Below are 12,793 nucleotides of genomic sequence, written 5' to 3'. Positions count from 1 at the left end.
ATATGATTGACTGTTCTTTTTTTTTTACTTTTCATTTTGTAGTCAATAAAATATCTTGGAGAGTTCATGGAAGATCACCACAGGCAATATTCTTCTTCTCAAGATGAAAAGAGACATATCGTAAACTCTCCAGAATATATTGTCGTGTTCTTAATCCATATTCTTGCTCATGACATTGGCTTTCCTTCAGAATGTTTGGAAGATGAAGAATTTTATCCTGAGTTCTGCAGGTACTAGTCTTGCACGTGGAAGCTTATTAATGAAAGTATAAAGTGAAACGTTTCGAAATAAATTACGAACGTGTGGTTAAAAGTGGTAATAACAGGCACTGAAGGATGCTTTAATATGATACGCGCATAAGAAAGAAATTTTATTTAATATTCATGTATGATATACAAAACACCTGATCAAATGTGACAAGTGGCACTAGAAGAACACAATTTGGTAATAGTCAACACAAAACATTCATTTGTTGTCCATGCTATCAAATGGACATTTTCAATGTGTCAAGAATACTGAAAAAATGGTTTGGGAAGGCATGCCATGTTGCTTGAGTTGTTTAAGAAAATGATCAGAGTTTTTGTCAACAGCGCACATTTCTTTTTAAATATATATTTTATTAATTATGATATTATGTTTATTTGTAAATGAAGATATTTATTTAAACATAATTTTATATTTTCTAGACTAAGGATTATATTAGGCCTATAAGTATGTAGTACAATATTTCAACATTTGCATGGTAAAAAAATATTATGGAGAAGTTCTTATGATGTGAATTAGTGGTTGTTAGCCTCGCTTGAGCTCTATCTGATGATTGGCAGCTAACTTTTTTTTTTATAATCACCTAAAGATCTCTTTTAGATCTCTCGCATTTCTTTCTCCATGCTCTAAAGAGCATTTAAGATTAACCATTCACCATTCTAGCCATCGAAATTAGCCCAAAGCTCCATAAATTGTTCTTGACCGAACGTATGTGAATTGCTACATTGTCTTATTATTTACATCACAACAAGGCCATAACTTACAACTTCTTCTTCAGATTATGTGTTTACATAATAAACTGACCCTGCACTATTAATTTCTCTATTTGGACTACTCCGAACTTATTTTCTAAAGAGAGGTTTCAAATTACTCTAAACTAGCTCCAATTTAAGCTACTCTTGATATTCAAATGACCATGGTCTAAAGATTGCACCTTCTTTTCAAAAGTTACCAAGCACATCCTCACCATTAAATGTAAAGATCTAAAATTATTTTTAGTCTCCAACCTTGCCAAGATGTCTCCCACTACTATTAGCAGAATTTTGGCACTTATGCTAGGAATACATGTTGATCATGTTAAAGGGCTCTTTGTTTTGCTGAAAATAAAATGCATTGTAAAGGAAATTGAGTATAATTGAAATTTAGTGCATTTAGATTATTTTAGAGTTTATTGTTTTTGTATAGAACAAATGCATGCATTTAAATTTTTTATTTGATTTTATGAAAAACAAAATTACTCTAAACGTTGGGTTGGGTTGCCAATAACGGCTTTTGGCTGGTGGCTGATAGGCCAGTGGGGTGGCGGGTGGCCAACAAAACTTCACTCTTACATCTACGCAAAATTTGGTGAATTTCATATACACTGAAAGTTATCTGAATGATAAATTCTAAATACTTAAAAATTTTACTCTACATTCCATTTTTTCCGAAAATATATACCCAACTTTTCAAAATGCTCGTGAAGTCTAATTTTATTAATTATATTGAATAATTAAATTTGTTTTTTCAATATTAGAGGCGACCAACTCAAGATTTGTTTGCTCTTGATTTTTAAGCTATGTAACTAATCTAAATGAAGATTAATTTGCTTACCCTTTTTTTTTACGATGGCGGCTATCACTGTCATGCTTTAAATTTGCTTACCTTTGTTTGCTCTCGAGTTCTAAGCACTATATGATAAGGAAATTGCATTGTGTTGAAGTATTGCCAACAAAAAGCAATAAGAATAGGAGAGTGATAGGAGGTGAGTGTGAAGGAGTGTTATTTGAGAAAGAAAAGAAGATTTTTTTTTTTTTTTCTTTTTTTTTTTCAAGTGTTTGTTTAGAGTGATAGGAGGTGAGTGTGAAGGAGTGTTATTTAAGAAAGAAAAGAAGATTTATTTTTTCTTTTCTTTTTTTTTTCAAGTGTTTGTATGTAGAGTACATGTTTTAGATTCGACTTATGTTAAGAAAGGCAGAGCAGACCTAGAAAGACTTGGGCATATAGTATAAAAAATGATCTTAATTTATTAGAATTAAATGAAAAAATGGCACTCAATAGGATGCATCTGAGAAAAATGTATTCATATAGCCGACCCCACTTAGTGGGATAAAGGTTTGTTGCTGTTGTTGTAGGTGCTTGTATGGAGAGTATTTTTTTTTGGGCTTATCCTAAAAGTAAGAGGCATTACTATTTTTGTTTCTGGCAAAAGAAAAAGCTTTATGGTTATTACAAGAAACGTTTCTTACCTGGACTTCTCCAATAGAGTAGACTAACTACAATAGCATTAGCATCTGCTTCTCCACTTCTAGCTCTATTGTCCTAACATGTGATTGCAATTTCTCTTAGCTAGATAAATTTGTATTTTTGCTCACATCTCCAACTTCTTTTGAACCGTACTTTTTTGTTTTCCTTTTATAGTTTAGTTGATTCTGTAATCTCTATGCAATTACCTACATATGTTTGCTTAAGTCGAATCATGTAAATTTTGGTACTCTTTGTGAAACTTGATCTTTTTTTAGTTATTTAGTGGTTTATTTTACTTGATCCTAAGTTTTGGGTTCATTGCTAGCTTTTGATATAAGGTTATCAAATTGAGATTAATTAATGGCTTTAGTAGGGCTATTAGCCATTGTCACACCCCAACTGAATATTTTGGTCAACCAATAACTTAACGGAGGAAGACAATTGAGTTATACCCAATTTTAACCTACACTCATACTGACTTTTGTACTTATTAGATTGAAGTGAGTGAAAGTTCATCTTTGTCAATCTTATCCAGCTAAATCTTATATTTCAACTCTTCTAATATTTATTAATAAATAATAGTAGGAAATAATGTATTAAGCAATAATCAAATAAAATATCGAGCTTAAGATAAATCAAGGGCTTTAATATTTCTGTTTGACACTGTCACACCCCAGACGGTTATATATTTTGGTCAATCAATAATTTAATAGAGGAAGTCAATTGAGTTATACCCAATTTTAACCTACATTCGTACTTGTACCCATTGCGATCGAGTGAGTGCCAAATTGGTCTTCTTCATTTGTTATCAAGCAAATTCTTATATTTCAACTCCTCTAAAATTTTCTAAAAATTAAAATAAGAAATATGTGTTATCAGTCATCAAATAAATTACAGAGCTTTTAAGCGAACTTCAAATATGAAATTGATAGATTAGATACTAGTGTCTCCTATAACGCTCAAAGTTGCACAATTAAAACATATACAAAACGACATGCCATCTAATTATCGATCTACTTGCTCCTTTTCCCTTCGTAAAAATTATCATTGTGCTATCTGGTGACTTTTATGATGATTGAGATAAACATCGATAGAATAATATTTAAACATATATGAAAGAAATAACACATTTTTGTTTGTGACTAACATGAGTACTTTTATTAGAAATAATAATAAACTTAGTAAAATAGTAATATTGGATGGACATGCTTTTATTTTTAAATAATAATAAGAGTAAATGAATATAAGTAGAAAGAAAATGGCTTCTGTTAAGCCTTTTATTTGATAATGCTGGATATCATTCACTTTATTTTCAAATTTTGGTCTCATTTTCAGCATTATCTCAGAAAGATCATGGGATATTTGCATAGGCTTTCACACTATTAATTCATCACATCATCTAGCTCTTCAGTCATAATAATAGTTGGCTTAAATTGGTTGGTCCTGCATCGTACTTTTCAGTTGTCCCTTAATACCAATTAGATAGTCCCTTAATTTATTTATTTCTCTACTGTGGTTCATCTCAGCAGAACTTTTATCTTCATCTATGCTGATCATTACTATAGCTGTTTACATAAATACATGAAATTTTGTTGATCATTTTCAGTATGATAATAATTTTTTTTTTCTTTGGCGCTGTTTGTTTGAAATGAATATACCTGTTAACGTCTAACTTTATCAGATGCGTCAGTCAGAAATAATGTGATTAGCTATTTAACATTTACACTTTGTTATACAATTCTTAAAAATTGGTATAAACTCGAAATGAACAGGTAATCTTTTATATTAATTTAACTTTGCTAATAAAGTTAAATGTGCTCAATATGAAAAGAGTTCTAAATACAACCACATAACAGGTCGATTTACTTTCAAGCAATAGTAAAGATTACTCTTTTAGATAACTTGTCTCTTATTTTAGCAATTGAATATCTTATATCGATCGTGTGATCAATCTCGTGGTGAATTACTTCTCTATGCTCATAGCTTGCCTCTTCTCCAAGTATATTTGGGCCCAGTAAATCCCAGGTCATGAAGCCCAGCCAACTGAATGTTCTCATTGAAAGTATTGATAGTGTGGATGTCAGGGACGCCCCCAACTACTTAGTAGGTGAAACCAAACAGTTGAAGTCACCTCGCACCACCCATTTGGAAGAAATTGATTCCTCCAGCGAGATTAGCAAGACTCCATGAAGCCCAAAGTAAAGAAAAAGTAGCCTGTAACAGAGAAACCAAAACGCAACAGAGAAGGCAATCTGAAAACAGATATATAAATCCATAACTTCCAGCATTCCAACAACCATTCATGATTAAGAAACAAACACATCCAAATATAAGCTACGTATACAAGGCTAAATTCTAGCTCTTCCAGTAAAAACAACTTATAATTAACTTCAGATATAAGGTAAATCTAAGAGATCACCCGTTAAGAGAAATTTAATATCCCTGGGAGGCACAACACCAACAGATACTCCCAATGAACCACGTTTTGCTAGCCAATCAACAGGTGCATTACATTCTCTATATACAAAATTCCATTTGACATTGAGTTTATGCATGTCAATATAATTACATATCTTATTGAGACAAATATTTAAATTCCAGAGAGGTTTTTTCTTTCTTGAAATGTATTCCAGAATTGCATTAGAATCAGTTTCAGTTATAAGTGGAAACCAATTGCAAATCACAACATTTAACATTGCAAAAAATATAGCCCAACCCTCAGCCTGAATGAAAGAATGTGCCAACACAAGAGAGGAGAAAAAACATAAACAATGTCCCATATGGTTCCTGAAAACGCTCCCAATGCCAACAACACAACATTGGCCTTCTAACTCCCATCTACATTGATTTTAACACAGCCACAATGAGGGGGCTGCCAATAAATTAATGTTTGCTTCCAGCTCTTCTTTGACAATGGAACATGCATATTAATTTGTAGATGTCTATAGGCCCTAGCATAATAAGCAAGAATGTGAGAGACAATAGAGAAACAGGTGGGGAATGACTGCTCATGTTTGGAATTATTTCTAGTAGTCCAAATAAACCACATCACCAAAAATGGAAAAAGCTCAACTTAATATCCAGATGACAACCAGTCTTTCCAAGCAAAAAGACATTCCTCCACAGAATCCCATGTAATAGTAGGCACACGAAACAGCTGCCCCAACTTAAGCCAGATTTCCCTGGCAAAGGGGCATAGAAGATAAAGGTGCAGAGCATTCTCTTCAGCACATTTACATAACCAACATTGTGAGTCAAGCTTCAAGCGCTTTAGTTTCAAAATATCATCAAATTTAGTGAATTAAAAAAGTTCCTCGATAATAAAAAAGGAGATAGGTGGGGTTAGACATCTATCCCAAATGTTGACCACCCATTTTCAGTTATCAAAGTGATGCAAAGTGTTATATAACATTTTAGAAATAGATGTGCTGTTGAAAGTTTTCCGAAAGGTGTTGTCTTTTTTATTTTTATTTATAGGTATGTTAGAGATCAGAGGAGTTGATTCACACACCAAATCTCTCAATAAATGCACATTTCAATGACCCTCCAAACAACTGTTAGAAACAGATAGGTGGGAGTGGCGAACAAAAAAATCCCCCCACACCCCCCCCCCCCCCCCAATTATCATGCCAGAAGGATATGCCAACTTCACCAATTTCCAAAAAAAAAAAAAAGAGTTTATTAGCTTCACTTCTCACTTTTTAAATTGCCTTCCAGATTTTTGAATCACTAGACTTCCACTCAACAACAGAAGGGTGAGTGAAGCAACAAGATTTATGATATAAGAATTTAGCCCAAAGTGATTCTTCCTCTTTAAACATGTTATCTTCAACAATGTGTTTTAGGCTTTTGAAGCCAAGCCCACCAGAGAATCTTAGTTTACAAACTTTTTGCCAACTAGTAGAGATTTTCCTACTACCACGACCAACCTAAGAGAACTTATTAAATATTCTTCCAAAGTAATTTGTGTCCTTCTCTTTAGATTTAACTTATTAAATATTCTTCCAAAGTAATTTGTGTCCTCTTTAGATTTTGCACTTGTTAAGCATAGAGTGAAATATTTTGTAAAACACTCATGAGCAGAGTTAACCTACCACCATTAAATAGGAAAATGTTCCTCCAATCACCAATTCTGGCTTTAATCTTCTCAATCACAACATCCATTTGTATTTTTTTTCCTTCTACCTCTCAAAATATTTACACATAAATATTTGATAGGAAGAGAAGCAAAGATATAACTCGTTTAGTTAATTGCCCACCTGATAATGTTTTCCTCCACTAATTTTCCAAAATACAGTAAGCATTAGATTGATTAAAAAGGAGACCTAAAATGCTCTGAAAAGTATCCAAAGTGTACATGAGTTTTTTTATTGCATTTCTCCTTGCACTTGAGAAAATAATGACACATTTGCATAAAATAAGTGGCTAACCATAATCTTTAATTAGTGAGAGAATTAGGTGTAGGGGTGCTGCATTTGTAAGTTTTCAATTAGACGTGGAAGATAATCAAAAATAATGATGAAAATGGCAGGGAAAAAAGGATCTCCTTGTTTAATGTCTCTCGTAGCAGAGAAAAACCCATCAGACTCACCATTAATCAAGACACTGTAAAAGTTAATTTCCAGTCATCTTTTAATTATCAAGCAGAAGTCTCTATGAAAACCTCTAGCATGTAACACATTTAGAATAAATTCTCAACTTATTGTGTCAAAAGCCTTTTTAATATCAAGTTTAACCACCATTTTGCCACCTATGCATTTCTTGTCTAGATCTTCAATTTACTCTTGAGTTAACAAATTATTGTCAGTGATTTCTCTACCTTTTATAAATGCAGATTGTTGGGAAATGATAATAGTGGATAAGTGAGGTTGTATTCTGGCCACCAAAATTTTGCTTATCACCTTAGAAATCACAGAAGTAAGAAATATTAACCTGAAGTTATCCCAACTAGTTTTTTTATCACATTTAGGAATAAGCACAATAAGGGAGGAAAGAAGGTACTTGCAAGGATTGTCCATAAGGAAAAAGCTTTGAATTGCCTAAAATACAGCATTTGGCATAGAACTCAGAAGTGTTATCCATCAGGAACAACAACTTTGTTTTTGTTCATATCCCGAAAAGCTTTGAAAATTTCCCCCTCAGAGGGAGGATCACATAAGGAAAGATTAGAGATATAATCCTTTTTCCCAATGAAAAGATTAGGATTAACAAGAGAAACATGCAATAAAGACTCTAATAAGTCAGTAAAATATTATACTGCACTTCTACCAATTTCAAATTGCTTGGTGATCCAACACCCATTCTTGTGCTTTATCTTGATAATTGCATTGACATTCCTTCTATGTTTGATGGTTGCATGATAATACTTGGTGTTCCTATCTTCAGCTCTGAAACAAATGTCATTTGCTTTGTGCTAAAAAAGCCTTTCCTCCATAGTGATAGCTTCAAGGGGAGTTTTATGGGCAGAAGTCAATTCATTAGCAGTATCAGGGCCACAACAAACCTGAGATTCCAAAGAATCTGCCCGCATTTGAGCTTCCAAAACTTTATTGTGAACGTTTTCGAATATTTGCCGGTTTCATTCCCTAAGATGTGAGACCACTTTTTTATGTAATTGCCACAGTATATACCAAGGGCTACCAGCTACTTCAAATCTCCAAGCCTCTTTAATGAGACTAAGAAAAGTGTCATGTGAAGCCTATATATTTAAAAATCTAAAAATGTACTTTGGAGGTTTATTAAGGAAAGCCAAGGATAAGTAAATTAGATTGTGATAAGAAGCAACATGGTTAAGATGTTGTGCATCGGAAACTATGAAATAATTGAACAAATGCTGGTTACCAAAGAATCTATCAAGTTTTTGGAAGGTGAATCCCCTTCTCCAGGTATAAAGGGTGCCAGAGAAACCCAAATCATAAAGACTTGCACTAGAGATTTTATCACAATTTCTTTATAAGAGTTATGTCACATCTTCCCTTTCCCTTCTTCTCAGTAGGTTTCATTACAATATTGAAATCTCCGCCAACTGACCAGTTTTCCATGATTGTTTCACCCATAAGGTATAATTTATTCCATAAAGTAAATTTATGTTGTAAAGAACGGCTAACATAGACAAATGTGACCATAGTTTGAAAGTCTTCTATCTCGAAAGAGCAAAGGACAAATTGATCCTCATCTTCAACAGTTGATAGGCTAACCTTGGATTTCCAAACAACCCAAATTTTATTATTCTTATTGTAGTTGTGGTGGTAATGCTTAAATTTCCTTAGAATTTTATCTTTGTTCACAAAGACCAAAGGTTCAAGGATAGCAAAAATAAGAAGTTTATGGACCCTACATAAATATTTGTCTATCAAGGGAGTAGGGGTAAGGTACTCCCCTAATATTCCTGACCATAATATTAAACATGTTGATTCAGTACAACCCTTCTAGAAGTTCTAGTTAGGATGTGCAGCTGATCCCCATCAATTATATTCCCCGTATTCAGGTGCAAAAGTTCATTTTTCCTCTTCCCCTTTTTTAATTTGATTTTTGTACAAGCCATTCATTTTCTAATTGAAAATTACTCTCATTCAACTTTTTAGCTAGTTCAAAATCTACAACTTCCTGCAAACCCGAATGTGTAATATTTCTGATATTATCATCATCCAAATCTGGGTCAACAACAGGACAAGGAGAGACATCCTATCGACCGACCATTAAATGACCACCCAACTCAGTGGGACCAGCCAAAACAGTAGTCCCACCCACAACAGGAACATCATGTAAATCAAAAGAAATATTTAAATTCCTTGCCAAATTTTCAATGTTTGCATCATGTAAATCGGAAGAAATATTTAAATTCCCTGCCAAATTTCCAATGTTTGTATTGAAATTCACTTGATTGATTTCATTATTTAGAGCAGTAGGTATGGGAGAAGATTGATCAGGAGGAGGAGCCTCAAAAGGGGCACTATTTATTTTTTGGTTTTTAAGTGAAGATATAATTTTATAGCAGTGATAGTTGGAATGGCCAAACATATGATAATTTGAGCAATGGAGAGGATATTATTTGATTACCACTCATTGACAATATGCTTGGTATGTTGAACCAATCCAATTTTCCTCGGCAGCTGGAAGAGTGACATCCCTTTCTATTAGCACCTTAGCTTTTGATGGTCGAGATAGATTAAAAGTAGATTAAAAGTAGGGGTGTCCGTCATGAGAGGTTTGCCATAAATATCTGCAATAGAATACAACAATTCATGATTAAAAAGATGAAATTTCGAACCTGAAAAACGAATCCAAACTGGGATGGTTGGAGGTTTAGACTGTGGGTCAAAGTCCACAATCCACTTAAGAATTTTCATCGCACGGTTATCGATCCTTACAAGTCTTTGAGCAAATAAACGTTCGTAATCCTCATCATTGGTGAATTGAATCAAAATATGCAAACCATCCAAGAGGCCAATTTTCAATTCCCCAATGAGATGCATTAACTCAAATTTCTTATGTATAACCTCAAGTTTCGGATGGACGTAGAGGAATTTATCAACCAATGCGAGACGACAAGAAGACCCCTGAATGTTGCATTCATCATCGGAAATTAAGATAGCAGGCTTGTCATTCTTCTGACCCGATTTTTTAATAAACCTAAACTCACCACCTAATGAAAAAGAATCATGAAAAGATTGAGGAAAAATACAAGTTTTGGAAGAACCAGAACCCTTATCGCCGGCAAGGGCCTCAATGAAGGTACGTTCCAACGCCATCGTCGGAAATCTAAGATTGTCATACGATTGCCAGAGCCACCAGAGCAAGCCCTAGGAGCGCCATATATATATATATATATATATATATATATATGTGATATGTTATAATTTAAAATTAAGCATTAGTTCTCTTTTTTTGGTCAAATTGGGAATTGCAATTATTTTGTAGTTTTCTTGCAGTTTGTATGATTGGTATCGTTCCGTTATTAATTATTCTTTTTTTTAAAATGTCTATCAGTTTCATTATATGCTTAAGTTACTTATTCTAGATAGGATTTTTGATGGAATATATTGAATGAGATATTTAACAATAATAACATATTCTCACCCAATATAATTTTAGAATATACTATTAATCATAATTGATCGAGCAATCATCAATAGGTCTCTGCTTTCTTCTTTCTTCTATCTAATTTTGCTGATTATTGGTAAAATAAGTTTAGAGAACAATTTTGATGCCGATCTCGGGTTCCTAGATGGTGTATAAAGATCAAGGGAAGGGTAAGGATAGTTGTAAGATGAAAATATATGAAAAAAACATCTGAAAGGAAGCTATTTGGGACGGAATCAGAAAGCTACAACAGCTGTCATTGTGAAACAACCAAGTGGAAGGATACCAGCAAGCGTTCAAAGGTATTTGGCAGTCTGGAAGCTCGAGTTTTTGTCCTTGATTAAGTCATAGTCACACCACCTGAAAGAGAAAATGGTTCAAATCTCCAAGCGGAGTGAAAACAAAGAACAAGCCTCTAACAACACAAAACGAGGCAAAAGTCAAAAACCATGTTCTAAGCAATATATTTATACTACCAAAGCAAAAGAAGCTTTAATCTATTCCAGACTAGGTAATAAAGAGTCCTAGTGTTTATTGGTTCTTTAAAAGCAGGAAACTCTTGAACCGAATCTGATTTAGGTTGCACGGACTCACTATGGGATGGAAATCCTATCCTGCTTTCTTAGAGGATTGCACACTTTCGTCAAATTGTTTATTGGAGAAGATATTGTTCTGGAGTGGAATGTAGAAATACTCTCTAATTCATTTTCAGTGTAAAGAACTTGAAATTGGGTTTAACTTTGGTTTTTATAAGTATTTGAAATTTGCAAAAGTGAAATTGATTTCGAAATAGTCTTGTATTAAAAAGATTTTAGTGATTTTAGTGTGTTCATCATCAGAAGATATAATCAACCTACTGGTTGAGCTATTTGTCATGTGAGATAGACCCTATATATCACTATGGATAGTCGTAAAAGATTGGTGTGCTTTATTTATGACTAGGGTATGAAGTTTAAGTGCTTTTAGACAATTGACATGTTTCAGATTTGTGTTGATGAAGATGGGGAAATATTTTTTTCTTAAATATTTATAATTTGGATAACCAATGCGAAATTGATATAAAATGATAGTACTTTTTTTAGGAGATGCATAACATTTGTTCATGTTATTAGTTATTACTTTCAAATTTTGAGGTAGAGACAGGCTTGTATATTCTTTTGTCTTGCTAATTATCCTTCGAGTCCCTTTTTTGGAATTCAATGTGATTGGGAAGAAAATTTGCTGTTTAGTTCATATCCTTGATAATTTTGGTGTTTAAAAAGATGTTGCAAGGATGCTTAGGAACCACAAGAATTAAATTAAGAAACAAAAACCTAGAGACTGAATTTCGTATTGCCAGGTAATTGTAATTTGGACCCATTAGTCTCTTTTTGTTATAGTCATTTAATGAAGGAAATTGAATGTCAGTAGTGAGCATAGACGAATGCGGACAAGAGTGATAGGGTTCAGTTGATAGCTTATACTTCTTTCCAGATTATACATTTTTTAATGTTAACTTATCAAGATATAAGTTTTTACAATACATGCAATTATTATTTTGAAAATAAATATGCTGGTAGAATATATAAAGATGAGTGATGTAGAGATGAAAGATAGAAAAATCTGAGTGTTCAAATAGAGAAGCATGGGGAAGTATATCATTGGGGTGACATAAATTGGAAGATGGTATGGTGACCACTGAAATGCTGGGTAGGAGGGTATTCTGTGTAGGTTTTATTTTGTCATGTAGGAGCAAACAATCACAATGTTGCAAAGGATTATTTTGGTTTTCAAAAATATTTGGCTTATTTTGAAGAATTGAAACTTACTGGAAAATTTAAATGTTTTGCTTATTTGATCATTTGGATATTGAAAGCTGGTTGCATGGAGCAGAAGTTTTCCAAACCTATGTCCATTCTCATAGTACTTGCGGCAGAAAAAAGAACACAATTGAGACACATTTTCTACCTTTGAATTTGTTGTACTATTAATGTTCTTTTTTAAATCTTTGTGCAACTTCTTGACACTATTATAGGGCTCATGAGGGGGTTGTGGAATACCATGGGAATGATAATATTTGAGGTCGAACACCAACTTTGATGAGCCACGGTTATTGACGACATAAATCACCTATTCTTTGAAATGTGCATATTGCATTAATAAAAAAGAAAAAATGTTACAATTGTACTAAACCGGGCCAGAAAAAAGATGGTCGCGGTCAAAATTGGCAAATGGAAAAAGT

The 12,793-nt window shown here is 33.2% G+C and overlaps 1 protein-coding gene across 4 annotated transcripts in view; it reads left to right on the top strand.

Annotated features, from left to right (window-relative positions):
• Positions 1 to 12,793, top strand: part of LOC110023438 (sister chromatid cohesion protein PDS5 homolog B) — a 171,446-nt gene that overhangs the window by 141,528 nt on the left and 17,125 nt on the right. For all 4 annotated transcript variants that reach the window (XM_020722879.1, XM_020722887.1, XM_020722862.1 and 1 more), the window contains one exon: positions 43 to 230. In XM_020722879.1, the coding sequence (XP_020578538.1) occupies positions 43 to 230 (188 nt within the window). The remainder of the gene's footprint in view (positions 1 to 42; positions 231 to 12,793) is intronic.

The sequence above is a fragment of the Phalaenopsis equestris genome, unplaced genomic scaffold (assembly GCF_001263595.1).
Source record: "Phalaenopsis equestris unplaced genomic scaffold, ASM126359v1 Scaffold000002, whole genome shotgun sequence".
NCBI lineage: Eukaryota > Viridiplantae > Streptophyta > Magnoliopsida > Asparagales > Orchidaceae > Phalaenopsis > Phalaenopsis equestris.
Note: the sequence above shows the minus strand (reverse complement) of the source record. Positions and strands in the feature narration are given on the sequence as shown.